The sequence below is a fragment of the Artemia sp. Qi Xiang Cuo genome, chromosome 3 (genome assembly GCF_049724085.1).
Source record: "Artemia sp. Qi Xiang Cuo chromosome 3, ASM4972408v1, whole genome shotgun sequence".
Taxonomy (NCBI): Eukaryota; Metazoa; Arthropoda; class Branchiopoda; order Anostraca; family Artemiidae; genus Artemia; species Artemia sp. Qi Xiang Cuo.
The window spans coordinates 17,167,006-17,190,211 of NC_142796.1; the positions used below are offsets into that span (position 1 = coordinate 17,167,006).

The following is a 23,206-nucleotide window of genomic DNA, read 5'->3' on the forward strand; positions in this document are numbered from 1 at the left end:
GATAGCCATCCTCAGCGAAATAGAAGAAAAAATTGCAACATTGAAACGAATAGAAATCTAACTCACGATCAAAAGGCTCCTCGATGAAAATAAAGAAAATTAAAAATGAAAGTTAACGGAGCTTTAGCATCATTGCTATAAAGTTCAGCTAAGACTGATAAAAGGGTATTCATGTTGACTGTACTGTCATATTAGAATTTAAACAATTCGTGATTGAAGTGCTTTTTTGGCAGCTAGCTATGCGTGTCTTGGCCACATGTTTACTTTGATCCGTAATTAATTTTGTTTTGTATTACATTAAAATCATTTTTTATGAAATTCGTGTACACAGGGTTAAGTATTTACTAGCTCCAGTCTTTATTTAAAAACGTTTTGCCGCTTGGGTTTCATTTTAGTTTATTTGCTTCACCGACAATTTATTTAGTTACCAGGTTACTGGCAAATAAGAAAAAACGAAAACAAAAAATACGTCGTCTATAGTATAATCTGGATTGGTATTGGTGTGTAATGTTTTTTTGGGGTTTGTTTCTCCTGCATTACCATTAGAATAAATTTGACTTTGTTGCTAAATTTAAACCCTAAAATCAACTGGAAATTAGACATCCAATCTTTGCATCTCAGCTGTAATTGGGTTGCTGAAAGGTTAAAGATACCGTTTCGGTAGTTTTTAACCAAACTATTAATCTAAGAACCAAATTTTAACTGTCTGTATTTCCGATAATGCCAATATTTAAAAAAGACCTGCCATATGGCGAAGTAAATTGTAACCAAATAAATTATAACAAAATTATAAGTTTCAGAACTAAATTTTAGTTGTTTGAGTTTCTTAGAAATTCATTAATATCTAAAAGAGAGTATGCCCTGTGGCAACAGTAACCACCAAGAGCCTTATAAATATGATATGTGGATCGCGTCCACACCTAACGTCCGTGAATTTGGATGACAGATGTCGTTCACGGACCCTGTTTGTGTGTAATCTATTTTGTAAAGTATGTATGAACTTTTTTCAGATAGAAACATGTCCTTTATGCGTTGCTCGTGGTTTATTATTGCAATTTGGCTGGCGGTCTATTCAACAGAATTTGAAATACTTTTGTTGTAGTTCTATCATGTTAGGTTTAGTTGAAAATCAGTTGTGCGACATATTTGTCGTTTATATAAATCACGTGGGATCATAAAAATAATGTTTTGACGGGTATGGGACATATCTTGTCGCATATACATTTCGCACGGGGTTAAAAAAATAATATTTTGTGACATGTCGAGTATGTGACATATCTTGTCGTATATATTGATCGGTTTGGGTAATAGAAATTATTTTATTGTGACATTTTAGACATGCGAAACATCTTGTCGCACATATAAATCGCGTTGGATCGTGAAAACAGTGTTTCGTGACCATCTTGGTTACGTGACATATTTGTCGCATATATAAATGACTTCGGATTATAAAATCAATATTCGTTAACTTCTCGGATATGTGATATACTTTGTCACATATGTTATGGTCCCGCGTGGGATCATAAAAATAATGTCTTTTGGTATGTTTGTTATACGACATACCTTGTCGCATATATAAATCGTGGAGGATCATAAAAGCAATGACTTTGCCATCTCAGGTGTCACAAAACATTATTGAACCGCTACAAGACAAGTACAAAGACAAATTTCAAAATTATTTCCATTACTTTAGTCGGTAGTCATGGAATTGATGAATGTGAAGTATGGTGAATGTAGCTACAAAATAAGATGTTCTTAAAGACATTCAGAATCGCCTTTTTACAAAAAAGGCTGTACTACAAGCTTTGTATATTGCCGAAATACTTTGAAGATCTAACATTAAGAGATACTGATTGCGAGGTCTTGGCCTAAATATTTGTGGTTTTTCCTTGTTTTCACCGGCTGTAAATTTTCCTTATGTATTCCGCTGTCCTATGTTTTGTGTTATTGAAGGAAACGCGGTATCATGCATCGAGGGACGATGGTTAGGATACCCTACAAATAGCATAAGAATCTCTTTAATACCATAATTACCTAATACATTACGTATTTTAACGTTTGCTAGTACAGAGGCTATATTTTGTATTGAATCATTACGTGTGCTAGTATAGAGCCTATATTTTGTATTGTATCATTACGTGTGCTAGTATGGAGCCTATATTTTGTATTGAATCATTACGTGTGCTAGTATAGAGCCTATATTTTGTATTGTAACATTACGTTTGCGAGTATAGAGCCTATGTTTTGTGTTGAATCATTACGTGTGCTAGTATAGAGCCTATATTTTGTATTGAATCATTACGTGTGCTAGTATAGAGACTATATTTTGTATTGAATCATTACGTGTGCTAGTATAGAGCCTATATTTTGTATTGAAACATTACGTGTGCGAGTATAGAGCCTATATTTTGTTTTGTATCATTACGTGTGCTAGTATATAGCCTATATTTTGTGTTGTATCATTACGTGTGCTAGTATAGAGCCTATGTTTTGTGTTGTATCATTAAGTGTGCTAGTATAGAGCCTATATTTTGTATTGTATCATTACGTGTGCTAGTATAGAGCCTATTTTTTGTGTTGATTCATTACGTGTGCTACTATAGAGCCTATATTTTGTATTGAATCATTACGTGTGCTAGTATAGAGCCTATGTTTTGTGTTGAATCATTACGTGTGCTAGTATAGAGCCTATATTTTGTATTGAATCATTACGTGTGCTAGTATAGAGCCTATGTTTTGTGTTGAGTCATTACGTGTGCTAGTATAGAGCCTTTATTTTGTATTGAATCATTACGTGTGCTAGTATAGAGCCTATGTTTTGTATTGAATCATTACGTGTGATAGTATAGAGCCTATATTTTGTCTTGAATCATTACGTGTGCTAGTATAGAGCCTATGTTTTGTGTTGAGTCATTACATGTGCTAGTATAGAGCCTATATTTTTTATTGAATCATTACGTGTGCTAGTATAGAGCCTATATTTTGTGTTGAATCATTACGTGTGCTAGTATAGAGCCTATATTTTGTATTGAATCATTTCGTGTGCTAGTATAGAGCCTATATTTTGTATTGAATCATTACGTGTGCTAGTATAGAGCCTATATTTTGTATTGAATCATTACGTGTGCTAGTATAGAGCCTATATTTTGTATTGAATCATTACGTGTGCTAGTATAGAGCCTATATTTTGTATTGTATCATTACGTGTGCTAGTATAGAGCCTATGTTTTGTGTTGAATCATTACGTGTGCTAGTATAGAGCCTATATTTTGTATTGTATCATTACGTGTGCTAGTATGGAGCCTATATTTTGTATTGAATCATTACGTGTGCTAGTATAGAGCCTATATTTTGTATTGAATCATTACGTGTGCTAGTATAGAGCCTATATTTTGTCTTGTATCATAACGTGTGCTAGTATAGAGCCTATATTTTGTATTGAATCATTACGTGTGCTAGTATAGAGCCTATATTTTGTATTGAATCATTACGTGTGCTAGTATAGAGCCTATATTTTGTGTTGAATCATTACGTGTAAGATTCAAGTTACGTGTAAGATTCATTACGTGTAAGATACGCAAGATTCATTGCGTGTAAGTTGGTTCAGGCTCTTCCTCTCGCTGCTTTGTATCATGGTTACAGCGATAGCTGTGACTTAATTAAAAGCGAACTACGTTCCATATGGTTTATTTCTGGACTGCAGCAGGATATTCAGCCTCATTGTTTTGGTGATTTATTGTCCATTAAATCTACTGTTGGTTTATTTCTGGACTGTAGCAGGATATTCAGCCTCATTGTTTTGGTGATTTATTGTCCATTAAATCTACTGTTGGTTTATTTCTGGACTGTAGCAGGATATTCAGCCTCATTGTTTTGGTGATTTATTGTCCATTAAATCTACTGTTGGTTTATTTCTGGACTGTAGCAGGATATTCAGCCTCATTGTTTTGGTGATTTATTGTCCATTAAATCTACTGTTGGTTTATTTCTGGACTGTAGCAGGATATTCAGCCTCATTGTTTTGGTGATTTATTGTCCATTAAATCTACTGTTCGTTTATTTGTGGACTGTAGCAGGATATTCAGCCTCATTGTTTTGGTGATTTATTGTCCATTAAATCTACTGTTGGTTTATTTCTGGACTGTAGCAGGATATTCAGCCTCATTGTTTTGGTGATTTATTGTCCATTAAATCTACTGTTCATTCTCATGATACAAGGGGTAGTGCGGACTTCTATGTACCTAGAGGTATTTCTTTCCGTTCATGTTTTTCTGTTTTTATAGAGGTACGCGGAAATGGAATAGTTTAAATAGTGATATTAATATTATTGGAGACCCCAATATATTTAGAGAAACCATTAAGGAACAGCTTTTTGCTGAATATGAGTTTTGCTTGATTGATTTATTTATTGTGTTGTTTTGTTGATATGATGTTCCCGGAGGAAAAGTACAATATATGATATTATTTTGTATTTATTGTTTAGTGTGGTGGTATGAGTGGTGTCGGTGGCCAAGTGTTCTTTTTGTTTTAAGGATTTTGTTTTCTCTACCTCCCCATGGACAAGCTTTGCTTTTTAGGGGAAGTAGCAATATTTTTTTGTTTATATGTTTTTTTTCATAAATCATTCTCTCTCTTTTCTCTCTCATAGTAGCAAAAATTAAAAAAGACGTGTTTGAAAAAACAAAAAAAAAACAAAAACAAAACTGGCCAGTGAGAAAGAAATTGAAATTTGTGGCTGATTCAGGAATAGTAACTATTGTCTTGATAATAAAATGTTATTTAAAAACTAATTTATAGTAATTTCAAAAAATAGCCTGAAACTCCTCAAAAATGGTGTCTTATTCGCATAAAAAGTACACAATTGGAACTTATAGCCCGCTGTCTTGAACAACAAGGAAAGGAACTTTTTTACATATGCTGTACTGATGCGTTTTTTTTTCCTTTTTTTTCTTCTTCACTGTTCGCGGGGCACTTCAACATCACAAAGGGCTATTTAAGAGCTCATTTGAAAGGAAATTACTATGTATATTGATTTTTATAATTAAATAAACGTAATATTTAAAATCAAAACATTTTGAAAAAAAATCATCATAAGACTCTTGTTCGTTCTGTAAAAGCATGAATCGCTAAAATTCATAGCACTATGTTTATTGACATTATGAAACACCATTTTAGTCAAACGTTAGCGTCTTTTCTTTTTTTGAAGAAGGCGTTAGAGAGATATTTGAATGAATGTAATTGGTGATAGATGTAATGGAGAGAGTGTATTAAGTAATTTTAATATAAAACGTATACAAAATTGTAATGTTTTAAATTTTAATGTAAATTTTGATTATAAATTTTAAAACGTATAAAACGTATAAATGTAAAATGTATAAAACCATGTATTAGGTTATGTCCTATAAATATCACCACGTTCTGCGTCTTAAGATTTTTATGGTTGAACTAATTAGCCTGTAGAAGTGACGTAATAGAGGACAGAAAAATAAATTGATTGAACTGGCCTAGTTACTTCGATACATTCAATGGCTCTGAGGACTTCGGACATGGACGGTCGACTTCTTGACTACTTTCTGAAGAGTAACTCAGAACAGGCCGCCAGTACCTGGCCAGTTCTGTGCCAATACTAATAAGCCTCGATGCAAGACGAGTTGGAGCTACTTATTCTTTGCACAAGAACAACTAAAAACAATTACTGTTGACGAAGATCTTATCGAATCACAGTCATAAAAGTCGCCCTTGGAGTATAATCGTAAATTTAAGTTGTGGTTAGGAAGATAGCCTATTTTAGTATTGGTTCGATAAGGGTAGGCTTCTTTAGGCCATTTTATGCTCAAAATAGTTATTAAGGTCTTGAATGCCCAGCCCAAAAAAATCCACGACATAAATCATGCTAAAAGTCCATGGTTGAGTCGGAGAACGAAACAAAAAGGGGAGCAAAGGGAAGTAAATATTTGGCACGCTTAATATAATAGAAATTAAAAGAATTGGACTGTGTTGATCTTACACTACTTGGTACTGTAATAAGTAGCTAGTTGTGTTAGAAGCAGTAATACCAGTGGCAGCGCAGTGTCGTTCAGTAGAGCTTGAAAAATTGTTTAAAGTTTGGGCCGGAATTTTCGTGAAACAAGGCTAATTCTTGGGATTTTGAAACTTAACTATGAGATAATTTAGGTTAGAAGGGGCTGGAGAGGAGTGTGCAAAAATGTGGTTTCCAAAATCTAGGGTGTAACAATTTTGTTGTATTTTCTTCGTTTTTCATTGAAAATACCAAAAAGGTGTTTGTGGTTATGGTTGAATTTTATCCCTGTACAAACACATCCCCCTCCCTTAATTGGTGTCCCTGTAAATTATTATGTAAAATGTAAGTTGTTATGATTGTTATGTTATGCAAAAAAAAAAAAAAAAAAAAAAAAAAAAAAAAAAAAAAAAAAAAAAAAATATGTGTATTACACTGTTGTGGAATTGACTTTTTTTCGTAGGTGAACAAGAGATGGTGTTAGTTACAAAGAAGTTTAAAAGAGCTGAAAATGAAAAAATGAAGAAAACGCGTGAAAAACAAATCAAAGAGGAAGCCAAAAAGAGAGAGCCATGGTGGGATCTTACTTACGGTAGTAGCTCTACCGAATTTGCCCAGGTGAGTTGTATTCAAGGTGACAGAGTAACCTAAAACTAAGATTAGATAGATAAATAGACTAAGTCACGTTGGTTTGTGAATCAAAGTTTCCCTGAAAGAAAATCTAGATCTCCGAAATATCCCAAAAATAAAATTATTCGAAAGTTATTGATTTGTATCTCGTGATAACGTTCGTATATTTACTAAACTTTATATTTTGGGAGATTTCAAAGAAGTTTCCATTGGGGGAAATTAGGGGTAGCCCCGGAAAATTTGTGAAGATTGAAGCACTGGTTTAGATTCCTGCGGGCTAATCTAGTAAAAGTCTTCCGATAAAATTTCTAGTCTTCCTGTGAAATTTCTTGAAAAAAACTTCTGGAAATCTTTTCAGAAGGGGGGGAGGGAGGCAGAAGGGCCTCTTGCCCCAAGCACAGAAGTTTTAGGGGTGCAAAATTTCAAATAAATAATCTAACATTTTATTCATTTTTTAATTTTGAATTTTTTTAAAATAAAGTAGAGGGTGAAGTTGGCAGTAAGTATAAGCAAATTGAATCTGAAATTTTCATTTTCCCCATATCTTTTCTCATAGTAAGAACTGTCGTATTTAAATAAATTTTGCCAATAAATCAACGGTCGTATATGAAACTTTTGTCAATAAATGAAAGTTTTGTTAGGATTTGGCCTGATTATTTTTGGGAGACAGGGAAGGGGGGGCGCTAGTCAGGGTTTCGTCCCGGGTGCAAGAGAGGCCAGAACTGCCGCTGTGCGTGGATTTAATATTAAATAAGAAAAGAGGAAAAGTTACACTGTGAATATATTTTCGTAATGCTTCATGTATTCACTCTATTCTTAAGAATGTTAACTAAAATACCAAAAATATGCTATTTTATGGTATTTAAAATGCGGTATTTTAAATTTTTGTAAATTCTTTCTATATCAGCCACCTTAGACTAAAACTGATTTATTGTTAAAATTTGAACATTTCCGATATAATTTCAAGTTTAGAGATAGGGTATAGAGACTCAAGAATGGATTATTCGTGTTTATCCCCATATCATTATAGATAAGACTAAATAGTCTTATCTGATTATTTAATTAATTAAATATGTTTCTCATGTGTTTTTTTCTTATTGTTGCTTCACCATTATTTACGATTGTGATTTGGTGATGAATAAACTATGTTCTTCTTTCGTTACAAAAACTTGCCGACATTTTTTCTTATATAGCCAAGTCGAATTAAAATTTCTAGACATTTCCATTTTTGAATTCAATAAATATAAAATCGTAGTGTAACCTGCCAAATTTTTTCTTATATAGTCAAGTCGAATTAATTTTTTTAGACATTTCCATTTTTGAGTTCACTTTATATTGTAGAGTTTTCTAAATTACGCAAATTTTCGCATTAAAACTACGTAAGTTAGTATTTTTTTCGATTGCTTATAGTATGAAGACGAAAGTGACCGTTAGATCTGTTGGTGACCGTTAAAATCACCAAAAGTTATATTTGATCATACAAAACAAGAATAATGAGGAAATTAGTGGAGACGGTGAATACTTGCCTTTTCACGTTTCCTCAGTATCGTCCTATTTTTGCATGATGGAAAGGTAGTGTGGTCTTTGTCATTACTTATGTTTGATCAGCAGACCTACCCTTTATCAGAAGAACGACAGCCCGTTACTGCCTATTCGTAGTCTGTTCGTAACTCTCGTATGAATATAGCAATGTAGCACGCGCTACACTGAATGTAATTTTGTAATTATGAAAAATCACTGAAAAATTAATAAGAATTTTAAACTGGTTTTGTTTTTTGCGGCTGAAGTATTTAGAATTGATTGAAATCACTGAAAAACTAATAAGAATTTTAAACTGTTTTTGTTTTTTGTGGCTGAAGTATTTATAATTAATTGGGCGATCTTGCCATAATTCGTAAAGCTTAGATAAGAGATCCAAATAAACGATAGGAAACTAAAGCCCGTTACTGCCTATTCGTAGTCTATTCGTAACTCCTGTACGAATAGATCTGCAAACCTGCGTGGGTTATTTTGTTAGTGGATTTAACAATTGATCCTTTTTTCTGTTTTCTTTGTGATCGTAAAAGTAGCAAAATTATTGTTCATTTTTGATTGCGGCGATAGTAATTTCAATTAACGAATACGAAATTTGTAATTATGAAAAATCACTGAAAACTAATAAAATTTTGTTGCAGTTTTTAGTTATTTTTTAGGTGCCCGATGTACGGCACACTGATGAGTTCTACTTTTAGGCAAATAAAAATTGGATGACAACATCGTTTTTATTCAAGTGATAATTTTCCAAATCGCCGCTGCATGCCTTTTGCAATGATAAATGGTTTTTTTATTTTTTATTTTAAGTCAAATCCTGTTTTTAAAGGCTGGTATCTAGTATTGTATAATATCGGATCCATGTCTGTTGTTCGGATCCATGTCTGTTGTCAAATATTGGTGTCCCGCAAGGCTCAATCCTGGGACCACTGCTTTTTTTAATATATATAAATGACCTTCCATCAGCGACAGAAAACCTTGGTCTGAATGTTCTTTTTGCTGATGATACCGGATCATCACTAACTGGATATTCGGAAGAGGATCTCAATGAGAAGCTGCAAATCGTATTTTCACAACTTCTTGTATGGCTAAAAGCTAATTGTTTGTCACTTAATGCATCAAAAACCAAATTTATCATTTATAGTAGAATTGGGCAGAATGCTCAAGGAGTTACTACAATATTTGATCATGCTACAAATATTCAAATTCAAAGGGTAACTTCGGTCCAGTACCTGGGTATTATTATTGATGAAAATCTGTCATATAATGAACATTGTAATAGATTACGGGTTAAAGTGGCTCAGGGGGTTGGTATAATGCGAAAGTTTCAGCATTTTTGCCATATGAAATCCTACGTCTAATTTACTTTGCGTTGGTTCATTCCCATCTTACGTATTGTCCTCTGATATATTTGGCAACATTCAGATGTCATGTGAAACCGATACAAATTCTTCAAAACTAGCCTCTTCTAATTTTAAAGAAATATTTACCATCACCGTCTTCGTATCCTAATAATATTAAAACTGAAACTCTATATCTTCTAACTAATATTTTGCCTGTTTCACAGATATTCACCCTTAATTCTTTTTTATTTATGGTAAAATATGACCGGTCGGAACTACCTACGTACTTTCGTTCAAATAATTTTTTCCCTGTGCAACATGCGCATTCTTATGAAACCCGTCATAAATGGAATATTCAGCACCTAAAATTAAGCACAGAGAGATCAAGGTTCTTGCCATTATTTTCAATCATGGGTTCATGGTGTCTTCATCTACCATTTATTGATTGCAGCAAATCTCTTCCAAATATAAAAAAGCAACTTCATTCTATCCTTATAAATAATTTTAAGAATTAATAATATATTGAAAATCTGGGTACATTTGATATTATTGTTATGTTGGGTGTTTTGCCCTGTGAGATGCCGGTTGTCGGTTACCCTTATTCGCCCGTTGGTATTTTTTTTTTTTTATTGGTATTTTCGGTGGAACTTTGCCCGGTGTCGGTGGGTTTGTGGGGTAGGTGTCCGTCTATTGGTTAGTCATGGAATAACTCTTATTTATTTTTTTGTTGTTAAACAGGTTTATTCCGATTAATGTACCGGGTTTTTGTCATTCGACCTTGTGTCTCCGGCGTTTACCCTGTATTTATGTCTATTTTGTACAGATATTTTAAAATTAAACCTTGAACCTTGAAATTATTAAATTCAGGTATCAGCTAGCGAAAAAAAAAACATTTTGTATGTACCTGCAATGAAACGGTAAGATGCCAAAACCTTGCTGACGAGTGTAACCAAGCTCAATCTATGGGTTGGGTGTCCTTCAAATTTTGGAGATGAGTTTGAGCAAAAGAGCACATCTATTTCGTTTTCGTGATTTTACATGAGCGTATGCTCACATTTATCACCTTTTTGAAAGGTTCTGGTGTTTATGCTCTACCATTATTAATGTAGAATTTTTCTATTTTTATTTTATAAGACGATTTAAAAGAGAACTTTAAAAGTGAAAACATTGTAAACGTCTTTTTTTATGTTTCTTTTTTATCAACTTTTAAATTTTAATAGAGAGAATTGGATCGCCTTTTTTCTGCGCAAGAGTCTCAAAATGCTGAAGTTCTATTGCCAAATATTACCAACGAGGAATACGAGCTGAGTTTTTTAAAGGTGGCTGACTCTGGGAGCAGAGGATCTGTCGTTGATAAAGAGCAGCAGCCATTGCTTCGTCGATCCCTTAGTGAGCTAAAAAAGATGAAAATTCAAGACATGATCAAGTCGTTCCTTTTGAATGGTAAGTTCCTTCACAGGTAATTTTCCTCTGAAGTCTGAAGGTTGGTCCTTACAGTTTTGAATTTTAATCGAATTTTAATGAATTAAAATTGAGATGTTAAATAATCTAGGTTTACTACGGCTCAGCCATCTGAGGTTAACACAGTAGTAAGCAATCTTCATATTGCCTGCCCTCTTGAAAGCTTAGATCTGAAAGCTTAGAATTGAAAAGAAATTTTATTTCGAGTAGTGTGTTTTTATCTGTCATAACAACCACAACGAGAAAAAAAAAAGAAAATCACTGAAAGGATGCGGGACCTTAAAAATGGTCACATCCATTTTAAACTTTTTTTTTGTTCTTTTGTGGCTAGACTATTTAGGATTGATTGGGCGGTCTTGCCATAACTTGTAAAGCTTAGGCAAGAGATCCAAATAAATGATGGGAAACTAAAGCCGACATCTACGTCGGCTTTCTTAGAAAAATTAGGAAATCTTAGAAAAATTATTTAATACTCCTTTTGTTCCGGAGACAGAGTTATTCAAATTTAATGAAACTTGCATCATTAGAAAGTGTGATTTTTTTTTTTTATCAAACCGAGTAGAATTTCCGTTTCAAAGTTTAAGAAAAGGCAGTCCCTAAAAATATTCTAGTATACCTGCTTGAAAAATATTAACAATCAACTCAAAGGAAGTATAGTTCGAGTAATTTGGCAGCATCGGAAGTTCCCTGTGGTGCAACCCCTTGTGATTTAAACTCCGTTGTGATTTAAAACCCGCTGTGGCACGAAAGACGTATTATTTATGATGTAGGTGCATTGAATAGAATGTGCTTTGCTTGAAAATTAGTTAAATTATATTTTTTCCGGGTTTTAAACTAACCTCCTGTTTGCTTTTTGAATTGTGGACAGTTTAACTTCTCCTGTCAATTTTTACCTAATTTTTCGAGAGTTACGCTATGCCACAAGTCTGGGACGATCCCACTTTCTAGGGCTATAATGAAATAAATATTAAGACGTATTAAATATTAGTAAATATTAAATATTAAGAAATAATAATTAAGTATATCACATCGACTCTATTTATGTACTGACCAAAATAATAAAGCCACGAAACACACATTTTAAGAAAAAGCTTGAAATATAATAAAAATAAAAAAAACACTGAAAATGAACAAAAAAAATGAAAAAGAACATAAATTTTTCAATACCAAAATTGTTTGAGAGTTCTCTGTCGTGCTGGGAAAATTTGTTTGAGAGTTCTCTGTCGTGCTGGGAAAATTTGTGGTTAGGTGGGAAGGGGGGAATGTTATTTAAACTGATTACTTCTTCCTCCCCCTTAATTAAGTTGACAATCTGCATAGTTGTTTGTCTTCTATAGGGCTCAATCCCTACAGACCCCTATCATGTTATAGTTTCGAATATAGACGGAGTATCGATCGCCCGTTTCTTCATAAGAATATTATTATGGTTTCGTTTTAACTCCTTGTCTGTATATTAAAATGATTTTGAGCTCATTTATTTAAAAAAAATTCCAATTTCTCGTTTAAAATATAAAATAAAAATAGACGTCAAGGCAACCAGATTTGTTTTCGGTTGAAGTTCTCTTGGTTCTCAAACTATTCTGGAATGTTAAGCAAATGAACATATAAAAAACATTTCGCATTAAAAATCAATACAACCACATTTGCCTTCAAACATATATTGTCTTTGACGAGCTCCCCTTGGTCCCCCTGGTCAAATTTAAAATGTACTTGATTGCCTCGTCTAAAAACCCCTCAAAGTTTCAGCTCGGTCACTCAGGCTGTTACTGACCTGGATTTATATTACTCTTAGTCGTACAGGAGACATTGCAGATGCGCCCTTTTTACAACCTGGATTTATATAGTGTATTCTCACTTAGTGTAACATTCCTTTTAATATTCCCTGAAATTTTCAACATGAGATACAACAAATATATCCTTTGGGCAACCTGGATGTGCAGAGTATCTTTTGATTTTTTTTTCAACACCCCCCTGAACAAACGGGAAGGTTTTGGTCTAATACCCTTAGCTGTTCCTGAAATATTACAGATACGCCCTTTGAACAATTTGGATACTTATAGTGTCCTTTGATTTAGTTCAAGATCCCCAGAAAGTTTCAAGTTAAAACCGTTAGCTGTTTCTAAGATATTGCAGGTACGCCTCTTTGAAAACCTGGATATAGGCCTACGCGATGACTTTTGATTTATTGTAACATCCCCCTCAAATTTCTTTTGAAGTTTCAACTTAACACCCTTATCTATTTCTTAAGTACTGTAGATACGTCCTATTAACAACCTCGATACAGACACTGTCTTTTGATTAGGCTCAACATTCCCTGAAGGCTTCAATTTAAAATACTTAGTTGTTCCTTAGAAATTACGGATGCACCCTTTTGACAACCTGGATGCACAAAGCGTGTTTTGATTAGTTCAATATTCTCCTCAGCATGCTCTGAATGTTTCAAACTCTCAGACTTTCTTGAGATACTGCAAATATGTGCCTTTGACAATCTGCATGCACATAGTGGGTTTTGATTAGTTGAACATCTTACTCAACATTCCTTGAAAATTTCTCCTTAATGCTCTTAGTCTTTTTCGAGACCCACAATCCATTGAGGCCTCCTATCCCAATAAGAAAACCTATATTTAAACAATGAGCTATTTGCATGATTTACAGCCCTTGCCCCATGAGCTGTGGAGGTTCATTTCATTCCCGCAGGCATAGTTATTGTATTTTTCGAATATTTTAAAATGGCTGTCTCAAGATTTTGATTTGATGTCTTTGGGGGTTCAAATTCTCCTATGGGACTAGCCATCATTAAGAGCTGTCGAGAATTTGCGGTTTGACTGTCAAAACTGACTGAAACGATAGTGAAGCTTTACATCCCCTTTGTCGGCGAGCTTGTCAATCAAAGCGGGTTGCACTACAGGGAACTGCCAAAGCGGCCAAATTGCTCAAATTAAAAATAGTTTGAGCTGATTTTTAGTGTTTTCCTAACAGGTATGCTAGAACATTTCTAGGGATTGTCCTTCCCTGGATTTTAAGAAGAAAAGTCGGTCCCATTTAACAGAAACAACGCCAAAGCCACACTTTCTGATGATGTAAGTTTCATTAATCGCAAAAAGTTAAATGGTTTTTCTAAGATCTTAGGGAAAGTAGGTATTGGCTTTTAATTTTTTGTCAGTTATTCTGATCTCTTATCCAAACTCTACAAGCTATGGCAACACCGCCCAATTGACTCTAAATAGTGTGTCTGCATAAACTAAAAAAGTTATTAATCTACGAGATAGCGATCCTTTGAGGTGCTTCATCGCCGTATCATAGCCTAGAGACTGGCGTAGTACTGTTTTGTGTTATGCTTGTGGGGTGGTGTTGTGCTGCAATGTGCCGTTATTTGTTGTAGCAGTAGAGTTTTATAATTATAACTCTTCTTCTTTTATTGACTGTATTCTATTCGATTAAAATGAAAAACTAATCCGTATTTGTATTTTTTTTTTCAATTTTAACATTTTATGAAATGTGAAATATTTTATGAGACTTTTACTTCCTATTTTCTCCTAGATTTCTTTGTCATTATGTTTTTTTCTTTTAAATTAAGTGTAAATAACAAAGTTTTTCCATTGATCAGTAGGTCTAAAATGGAAAAGGAAGTTTCAAACACTTTTGATGTAGAGAACGTTTTGCCTGTTTCCAATTTCTAATTTAGGAAGTTCCAAATTTTGCTAAAAAAAGAATTTTTCAATATTAACTGTTGTTTTTTTTTCACATAGTGAAATACAATTTGTTCTAAACTGATTCGAAGTATGTACGCTTAATTAAGCATGTTTGAGTAGGACTATGCCATGCGAAATAAATCTATGCAAGTAAAATTTTCTGGAAAACACCCCAATTTCAATGATGTTTTATATCGCAACTACGAGAAATCAAGTGTCTCCGTGTTAAAAAAAATAAAAAAATAAATCGAAAAAAATATTTTTGAAAGGTTGCGTATACAAGTTGCGTAGAATCAGCTGGGAAGTTTTATCTGTTTTTGTTAATAAAAAAAGAAGAAAAAATTGAAAATAAAGACAAATTTAAGACGTTTTCGCCCCCCTCCCCCACCAAAAAAAAATCAAAGAAAAGTAAAGGGCGATTTAAAAACCCGAAATTTAATAAAATTACACATCCAGAATCGGCAAATTGATTTTTCCATTATAATCTTAAAAAACTCCAAGTTTAACAAAAATTATATGTAGGCTATTCAGAATCAGCCGGTAAATTTTATGTAATTCTACTAATAAAAACAAGGAGAAACACTTGAAAAAATACTGTGTCCAATGGAAATTCATAATTTTGAAGCTAGCATAGGAAAGTTTTCCTAATAAACCCTCAGAGTTTAATGTGTATGGATTTGAGACCTTAAGAGACAATGGGAATAATCAGGGGCTAACTGTCCTATCATAAAAAAGGTTTCCTGTGGTATTTAAGCCTGGCATGTTCAAAATTAAGCATTTTCCAAGTCAGATAAAGAGTTTTAAAAAAAGAATTACAGAATTAAGAAGATTTACATTTTTTTTTTAAATGGTTTGGGCTCGTTTTTTGGCACCAAAAAGAAACCGAAAAATCTGAGGTAGATTACTTTTTCGAGAAAAAGTATTTGCGAATGTTTTCAGCACTTTTTGCTACCAAAAAAAAAATTTTAAAATGCCCAGGGTTTGCAGGTTTTTCAAATTTTGCCCATTTTTGGATGAATTTGAAGGTTTAGGGAAAACTGGAATTTGAAGAGAGAAACTTTCTCTATTCAAAAGAGTTTGATATCATCAATTACGTATAGGGGAATTTGTTTTGGAGGGGGCTTGCATTTGCGAGGGCTGGGTATGAAAAAATCCTCCTGAACAGCAAAGGCCGGTAAATTATATGGAAATAACTGGAACTGTAGAAAAGTCGTAACAGTCACTAAGTTTTTTTTTCATGGAGGCACTGGACTTTGACCCGTTAATGGACCTGGATCTCACGAACGATTAATTTATTGTTTGAGTTGAACTATAAACTATATTTTGAAATTTGAAATTATTATGAAGCTAGGTTTTCAGAGTTAAGGCTTTTAAGTATTTTTCTTGTAGTCTTAATCGAATAAAATATTATTCAACTACTACTACTAACAACTCACCGCAGTACCAAGCCACCTGAGGCCAACACAGCTACGCACGCTCCTCCTCCATCCCAATCTATTCAAAGCCTCTCTTGCTACACCCGCCCTCGAAGTTCCCATTTTCTTTAAATCTTTCTTTATGACGTCCTCCCACCCCAGACGAGAACCACCTGCTTTCCGTTTATCCCTAGACGGTTGGCCAAAAAGAAATCTTCGGCAATCTGCCATCCTTCATTCGCACAAAGTGCCCTAGCCACCTCAACCTTGCTTTCATTATAGCTCTAGAGAGCGGTATTGAACCACATTTTTTGTCTAGTCTATTGTTTGAAATACGGTCAGTCAGCCGGGTACTCAGAACAATCTTTAAGCAATTTCTCTGGAAAACATCTATTATTTAACCTATTATTTAACCCTTTAAGACTTTCAAGACTTTTAAGAATATTTTTCTTATAGTCTTAATCGAATAAAATATTATTTAACCTTTTAAGACTTTTACGAATATTTTTCTTGTAGTCTTAATCGAATAAAATATTCTTTAATCCTTACTGTCTCCATCAATACTCAATTGCCTTTGTTCTTAATCTTTCTTTCTTTTTATTCAGTGAAAGTCACAAGTTTCAGCTCCTTGCTATCGACCTTCACTTTGAATGATCCGAAGCAATCAAAGGAAGCTCTTCATTGCTTACACGAATGTGCTGTCCTTGTACAGGGGAATTGGGTTATTAGTAGTGAAGTCCTTTACCCAGAGGGGACGCTTTGTGGTGTAACGGGAATGCCAGCTAAGACTTTAGCGAAGGCTAGGACATTCATTGTAAGTCGTTTATGCACTTTGTTTAGGGATCGAATAGAATCACATTTTATTGAATCAGCTTCAGCCATGGCAATTTTGGATCGGAAAAAGATTAAAAAAAAACAATTAAATTGAATGATCTTCAGTTATTTTTCCATTCCAAATTTGATGTGAATCGTAACAATAAAAATTAGTGAACGGTTGTGATCAGAAAGTCAGGAAAAGTTTAGAAAAAAACGGTTTAAACGAATGAGCTTTACTTATTTTTCAAACCAAAATTTGAATGGAATCATACAAATTTTAGAATTATTGCATATCTGTTCGACCAGAAAATGAGAAAAATAAAATTAGTTTAATTGAATAAAATTGAAGTATTTTGCAAACCAAAATTTGATGAAAATCGTCGAGATTGAAAGTTATTGTATAGTTGTGTGCACAGTCATAAAAGGATAACAAAAAATCAGTTTAAGTGAATTAGCTACATCGTATTACATTGTTATGTACATTGTATATTGTTATTGTTATTGCTGCATTGTACTTCAACTACATTGTAAAACAAAATTTTGATAGAATCGTACAGATTGAATCTTATTATACATTTTATTTATATCAGAAAATCCGAAACAAAATCAGTTTAATTCAATCAGCTTCGACTATCTTGAAAATCAAATTTTAATGTGCTGTTAAAACAATAGTGGTACTTGTTAATTAAACGACACACACACAAGAAGTGAACTTAGGTTAATCCTAATGAAATATAACTTTCAAACAACCTTTAGTTTATATAATAATATAATTTGAGCTATATATTTGCACACTAGGGGGGGGATAAAGTATTTGAACACCACCCCTAACGTAACCTAACTCCACCCCACTAATGTACCAATATATAGCCCAGATTATACAAGTCCAATGCATTCTGTCACACGTCACTTGTCTTTGTGGCTATGAAACCGGTCTTCTGACATCTAAATTCTAAACTAAGCGTAATTCTTAAGTGTGTTTCATTTAATTAATAAGTACCCACGAGTTCCTGAAGCGGTGTTCACCGTCTTGGCCTGACATCTGCAGCTGTTACTCACGTGAAGCCAGAGTATCTGGTCTGATTTATTCGAGCCAAAAGATACAGCAAAGCTGACTCATAGGCAAATATGCCCTACTGTAGGCACTCACTGGTCATACAGTTTATTTAGCCTGGGAGTCAAAATTGAAGAAAATGTGTTTTTAGGTCTCTAATTTTAAGTTTTTCGGGGGGCGGCGGGGGTCCGTGATAGCTGACCTGAATTTGAAAAGGAGCTGAAATTGCCAGGCCCAATGGTTCATTTTAGTGCTATTATTGGATATTGCGATTCATATAAAAATAGGTTTATTATTAATACATTTTCAAACCGTGTGCGTAGACAATCAAAACTTAGGCTAGGGCCCGATATTTTTTTTTCTATGAGTAAGATGGTTTTAAAGCTTAATATAATTTGAAACGCTAAACCTAAACGACTGAATAGGGTTGTAGTTGAGGTCTTCACAGGAAGTTTTGTCAGATTAGGTTCTTTTTCCTTCATAAAGATGGTTTGAAGGTCAATATTAGCGAAATATTAAACCGAAACAGCTTAATATTGCTGCAGTTGAGGGTTTCACAGAGGGTCTTGTCACCTCATCTTCTAGTTTACTGTTCTAGATCATCAGGTTTTTTCGCAAAGAACAATGCCATATTGGAGCTGACCTTACCCATGCTTTAGGTATAGTCCTTAACTTTCGTTCCCGTGTATACTCATGTATAAGTATGTTGTTAAAAAATGTATATAAAATATCGGAAATGCACTGTAGTCGAAACCTCTAATACAGCTTTTTTAGTCACTTTTCTCCATTCTTTGTTTTATGGATATAATCAGTTTGGCATTTGAGCCGGTCATGTAACGCCAAAAACTAAAATTAAGGGTTGGCGCAGGTAATTTTGTTCGGCACCGATTTGCCAAATTGGCGCCGAATCGCAAAGAATACGGCAGCGATTCGAGTTTTAAATTTTTTTAGTTTTCGGTATCGATTTACAAAAACGGCTGCGAATTTCATCATGATCATCAGAAAAAAGGACACAAAAACAGTAAACAAAGCGAAAGATATAACAAAGATAGACGTAAGTATTACGTATATGTAAGCAGGGAAATCAAAAAACTAAGTTGAGATCGATCTTGCAGTTGTTGAAAAACTGCAGTTGACCCTTGGTGATCATGATCTGGACAGTTTTGAAGAATCTCACGCAAAGGGCACTGTTTTGTATCGCTATCATTTGCCCACAGAGCGGCTGGAATTGGCGCTGAAAAAAGTTGCGTGTGTTTGGCCTTTTAGAAGAATACATCTTTGTCTACCCCCAGTAATTTACTCATAACATCTTATTTCTGCTATTCACTTACTCTATTATCTTCTTTCTCTGTTACAGTTGTTATTATTTGCTCACGACAGGGAAGTAAAGAGAACGTTTGTCACCACGCAGACGCGGCTTCCTAGTGAAGAAGTTACGGCTATTCTGGAGCAGTTCAGTGCACGAAATTGTAAGAATATGTGGGAATTCAGCTTACCAACTGACACGGAATTCATTAGAAGGTATGCCACTTCTTTTTTTTCTTAAAAAAACTACCTTAAAACACAAAGGACATCAAAATATATTTTTCCATTGGGCCCCTCTCAGCTCTATTTTATACCTGAAAACTAAGGTGGAAACTGACTTTCTAAGGTTTTTCTTTCGATTGGGTCAAAACCATGAAGTTTTTTGGACAGTATTTTTTTTTCTGCTAGTGCTGCATGTCAAACAGCCAGAATAAACAAGCAAAGCTAAATTGTTAAATTTGCCAACATTTTTCGTATGTAAAATTAAAAGATAAGTAGCATGTTGATTCCAGAGGCATCTGCACCTTCAGAGGGAAGATACACATTAAGCTGCTTAGTGCCATCTGTTTTAAGCTTTCTTTTTTGGCTCATTTTTCACCCATTTTTCTTCTTTTTTTTTGCTTTGGCGTCCGCTACTGCCAAAAATTTCATAACTGCATATTTAGGTCCTTCTCTGGAATTGAGTCCTCAATTTCGTAATGTTTTTAGATATATATGGCTGTGTAAGTCCTTTTAACCTACAAAAAAATCCACAAAAAAACTAACGCGAAATAGAAAAAAAAACTCTTAGGTAATGGTAGAAAAAAAGCGTGCAAGCATACTAACGTAGCCCGTTATAGTTAACTGAACTTTTTGATGTAAAATAATGGTTGTACCAGTATGATCTTAAACGATTTAGTGCGAACAATATCAACAACAAGTGAAGGAATCAGGTTTTAACGCTCGACTAGCAAAAGCATGTTGAATAATATCTATTTATTTTAACGTTTTTGTCTATAATACAAAACTATCTATTTATTAATTAGTTATTTGCTTAATTTAAATTAATTTTTTTAATAAACAAATTAATTTCTTATCATATAAAGCAAAATAATATTGATAAATCAATATTTTTGGTAATTACTAAAATTACTAATATTTCTGGTAATTAAAAGTGATTTCCCTCATTATGTCAGAAAAAGCATTCGTTTTTCAGCAGTTTTAGCTAGATGTGGCTGAAGCTGAATAAAGCAGCTAAATCTGAATCTGCCAAATTCTTTATAATCAGGATGATCAACGGGCATTGTCTTCAGCAGAGGGGAAAAGGTATGGATTAAAAGTTCCTACCTATTCGCCCATCTACGCTCCTTTTCTCAACAGCTGAAGCTGAATAGAAATCGCTAAAATTCATTTCAACCAATAGTAGCGACGAGAATCATCTTCAGCATAGCTGATTTACGGGAGGTATAGCTTATTTCCCTACAAAGCTCCTATATGTTCCCCAGTCAATGTCCCTGTTTCGCAACAGCTGAAGAAGAATAGCTAAAATTTATTGAAGTCAGTATGAGCAACGAATATCGTCTTCAGTATAAAGACATTGACGGGGTTTAAACGTCCTTAAGAAGTCACCATCAATTTTGGGTGTTCTTTTGATTATGGTAGGGAATCGTTCTTCTCGCCCTCTTTACTCTAATTCCTCGGGTCTTTTTTGTCCCGTTTACCTGCCGTCTTTCAAGTATTATGATTTTGACCCTTTTTTATGTCTTTTTTCGTTTTTATTAGTATTTCGGTCTGGTTTTTGTCATTTATTCTTTTCCCAAGGTGTTGATTAAGTTTGTTCTAAATTAAGTTTGTTTTTACTTTCTGACAATTTTGCATATTGCTGTTGATTCATCTTTAAGGTAGTGTTGTATTGACACGCTTTCAGTTTTTCTTCGTTTTTTGTTTTGTATTGTGTCGGATTAACGACGCTTCTTGACTACTATGGTCCTTGCGTCGACCCAGCAGTCTGTTGCTACAGTTGGGTTTGATCTCTGGGGCCCGTATTAACAACCCGAGTTTTAGTTTTGTTATACATACAGCACAAATTTGAAACCCTAGTAGTTGAGGCCGAAAGAATTAGCCATGGTTTGATGGCAACTTGATTTTAATTCAAAAATCAAAGTTGCCATCCAGCCATTGCGAATTGCAGATAAAGCTAAGACAGATAATCTGAGCTAGAGGCAGAGCTGGCATAAGCCATTTTCAGGATTGTATAAAAATTATGTCATTTTCAACGAGGTCGAGCCCGAAGGCTGAGACCGAGCCCGTTGATTTTTAAACTAAAATCAAGTTCTCATCAAGTCATGCCTAATTGGAGATAAAGCCGAGACAGATAGTCTGAGCCAGAGGCAGAGCTGGCATAAGCCTTTTTCAGGATTGTATAACAATGATTTCATTTTCAATGAGGTCGAGCCCGAAGGCCGAGACCGTTGACTTTTTAACTAAAATCAAGCTCTCATCAAGCCATGGCTAATTGCAGATAAAGACAAGACATAAAGTCTGAGCGAGAGGCAAAGTGACTTAAAATCAAGTTGCCATCAAGCCATGTCTAATTGGAGATAAAAGCCAAGACAGATAGTCTAGATTTCATAGGCTATAACTTTTCCTTTATTACTTTAGGTTTACACACAATAAAATTACTGTGGTTTTGATCACGGTTAAGTTTACAAAGGGTTGTTTGTTCCACAGGTGTTGTTGATGCTTAGAATAAATTTAACCATTATTTACAAGGCTATAGGAAAAACTGCAAGAAAATTGCGTAGTTGCCCAATGAGTTCTGACTTTTAAACTTTAAATGAGATATGACAATAAATTGGTGGATAAAACAACGGCAATTGTTCAATTCGAAATATAAATTGCCACAACGTGTGAATAATGCTGCTGTGCAAACATTTCTGTTAACCCACTTCTATGTTAATTTTCTTAATTTTTTGTGTTGCTCTTTATTATTTATTGCAACAATTTACCGTACAACAATTTAGCGATCAAAATGAAATAGCAAATTAATTATTCACAAATTTGATTTCAGACATTAGGTTTCAAAATTAAGTTCCAAAATTTTGAAGAATGTTTTATTAGTGTCAGTTCTAGGATGTGTGGATACTACAGATGCTCGATTCCTTAACTATCCAAGATACAAATTTACTTTTTCATTTTTCACAGGAAAAAAAAACGCTGGATTTAAACACTATTTCAAAAAGAGAGGATTAAACTAATCAGATTTTGTGCAAAAAGTATGGTCAGGTGTGGGGGTCGGGATTCGTCTTTCCCCACGAAACCCCGAGAGCATTAAACCCAGGCACCAGCAGCCAGAACCACTCTGCTGACCTGACATGTTGATTTGTAAGATTTAATAATGACTTAATTATTTTTGTTTATTTGAATAAAAATTTGGTCAGGTGTGGGGGTCGGGATTCATTCCTCCCCACGAAACCCCTAGAACATTTCTTGTATTGCTCTTTATTATTTCCATATATGTTGCATTTTAGGCACCATGAAGATGTGAAGAAGCAGAACTTCTTGTGGAACAAGAAGCGTGAGTTCTACGAGAAGGAAAAGTATATAATACCCTCAAAAGCGCTCGAAATTCCTGAAAGAAAACGCAACTCTTCGTCTAGAATGTCTTCATCGGAAGCAATGTGAATCTGGTTTTATTCTATCTTCTGTTATATTCCCTTTTTCAGATATAAATTTGTTGTCACTTTCATGGAACTTAGGAACTTTTTAACTGCTATATTTACGGGACCAGACATTTTGAGTACCTGATATGCCGTTAGTCTTTCGAATTACTCTATTACAGGGTTGTAAATATGTGTGGATACATGATGAACTGTGTGGATACATGATGAACAGATGAACTGAAAAATAAAAGATGATTAAAAATTTCAATGAAAAAAGTAGGCAAAAACTGATAGCTGTTC

At 34.0% G+C, this 23,206-nt stretch overlaps 1 protein-coding gene across 1 annotated transcript in view; it reads left to right on the top strand.

The window, feature by feature from the left end:
* Window positions 1-22,990, top strand: part of Polr3E (RNA polymerase III subunit E) — a 48,990-nt gene extending 26,000 nt beyond the window's left edge. The window contains exons 5-9 of the mRNA XM_089086829.1: window positions 6,483-6,637; window positions 10,743-10,965; window positions 16,696-16,904; window positions 19,318-19,481; window positions 22,775-22,990. Of these exons, the coding sequence (XP_088942955.1) occupies window positions 6,483-6,637; window positions 10,743-10,965; window positions 16,696-16,904; window positions 19,318-19,481; window positions 22,775-22,928 (905 nt within the window). The 3' untranslated portion in view covers window positions 22,929-22,990. The remainder of the gene's footprint in view (window positions 1-6,482; window positions 6,638-10,742; window positions 10,966-16,695; window positions 16,905-19,317; window positions 19,482-22,774) is intronic.
* Window positions 22,991-23,206: the final 216 nt, after the last annotated feature.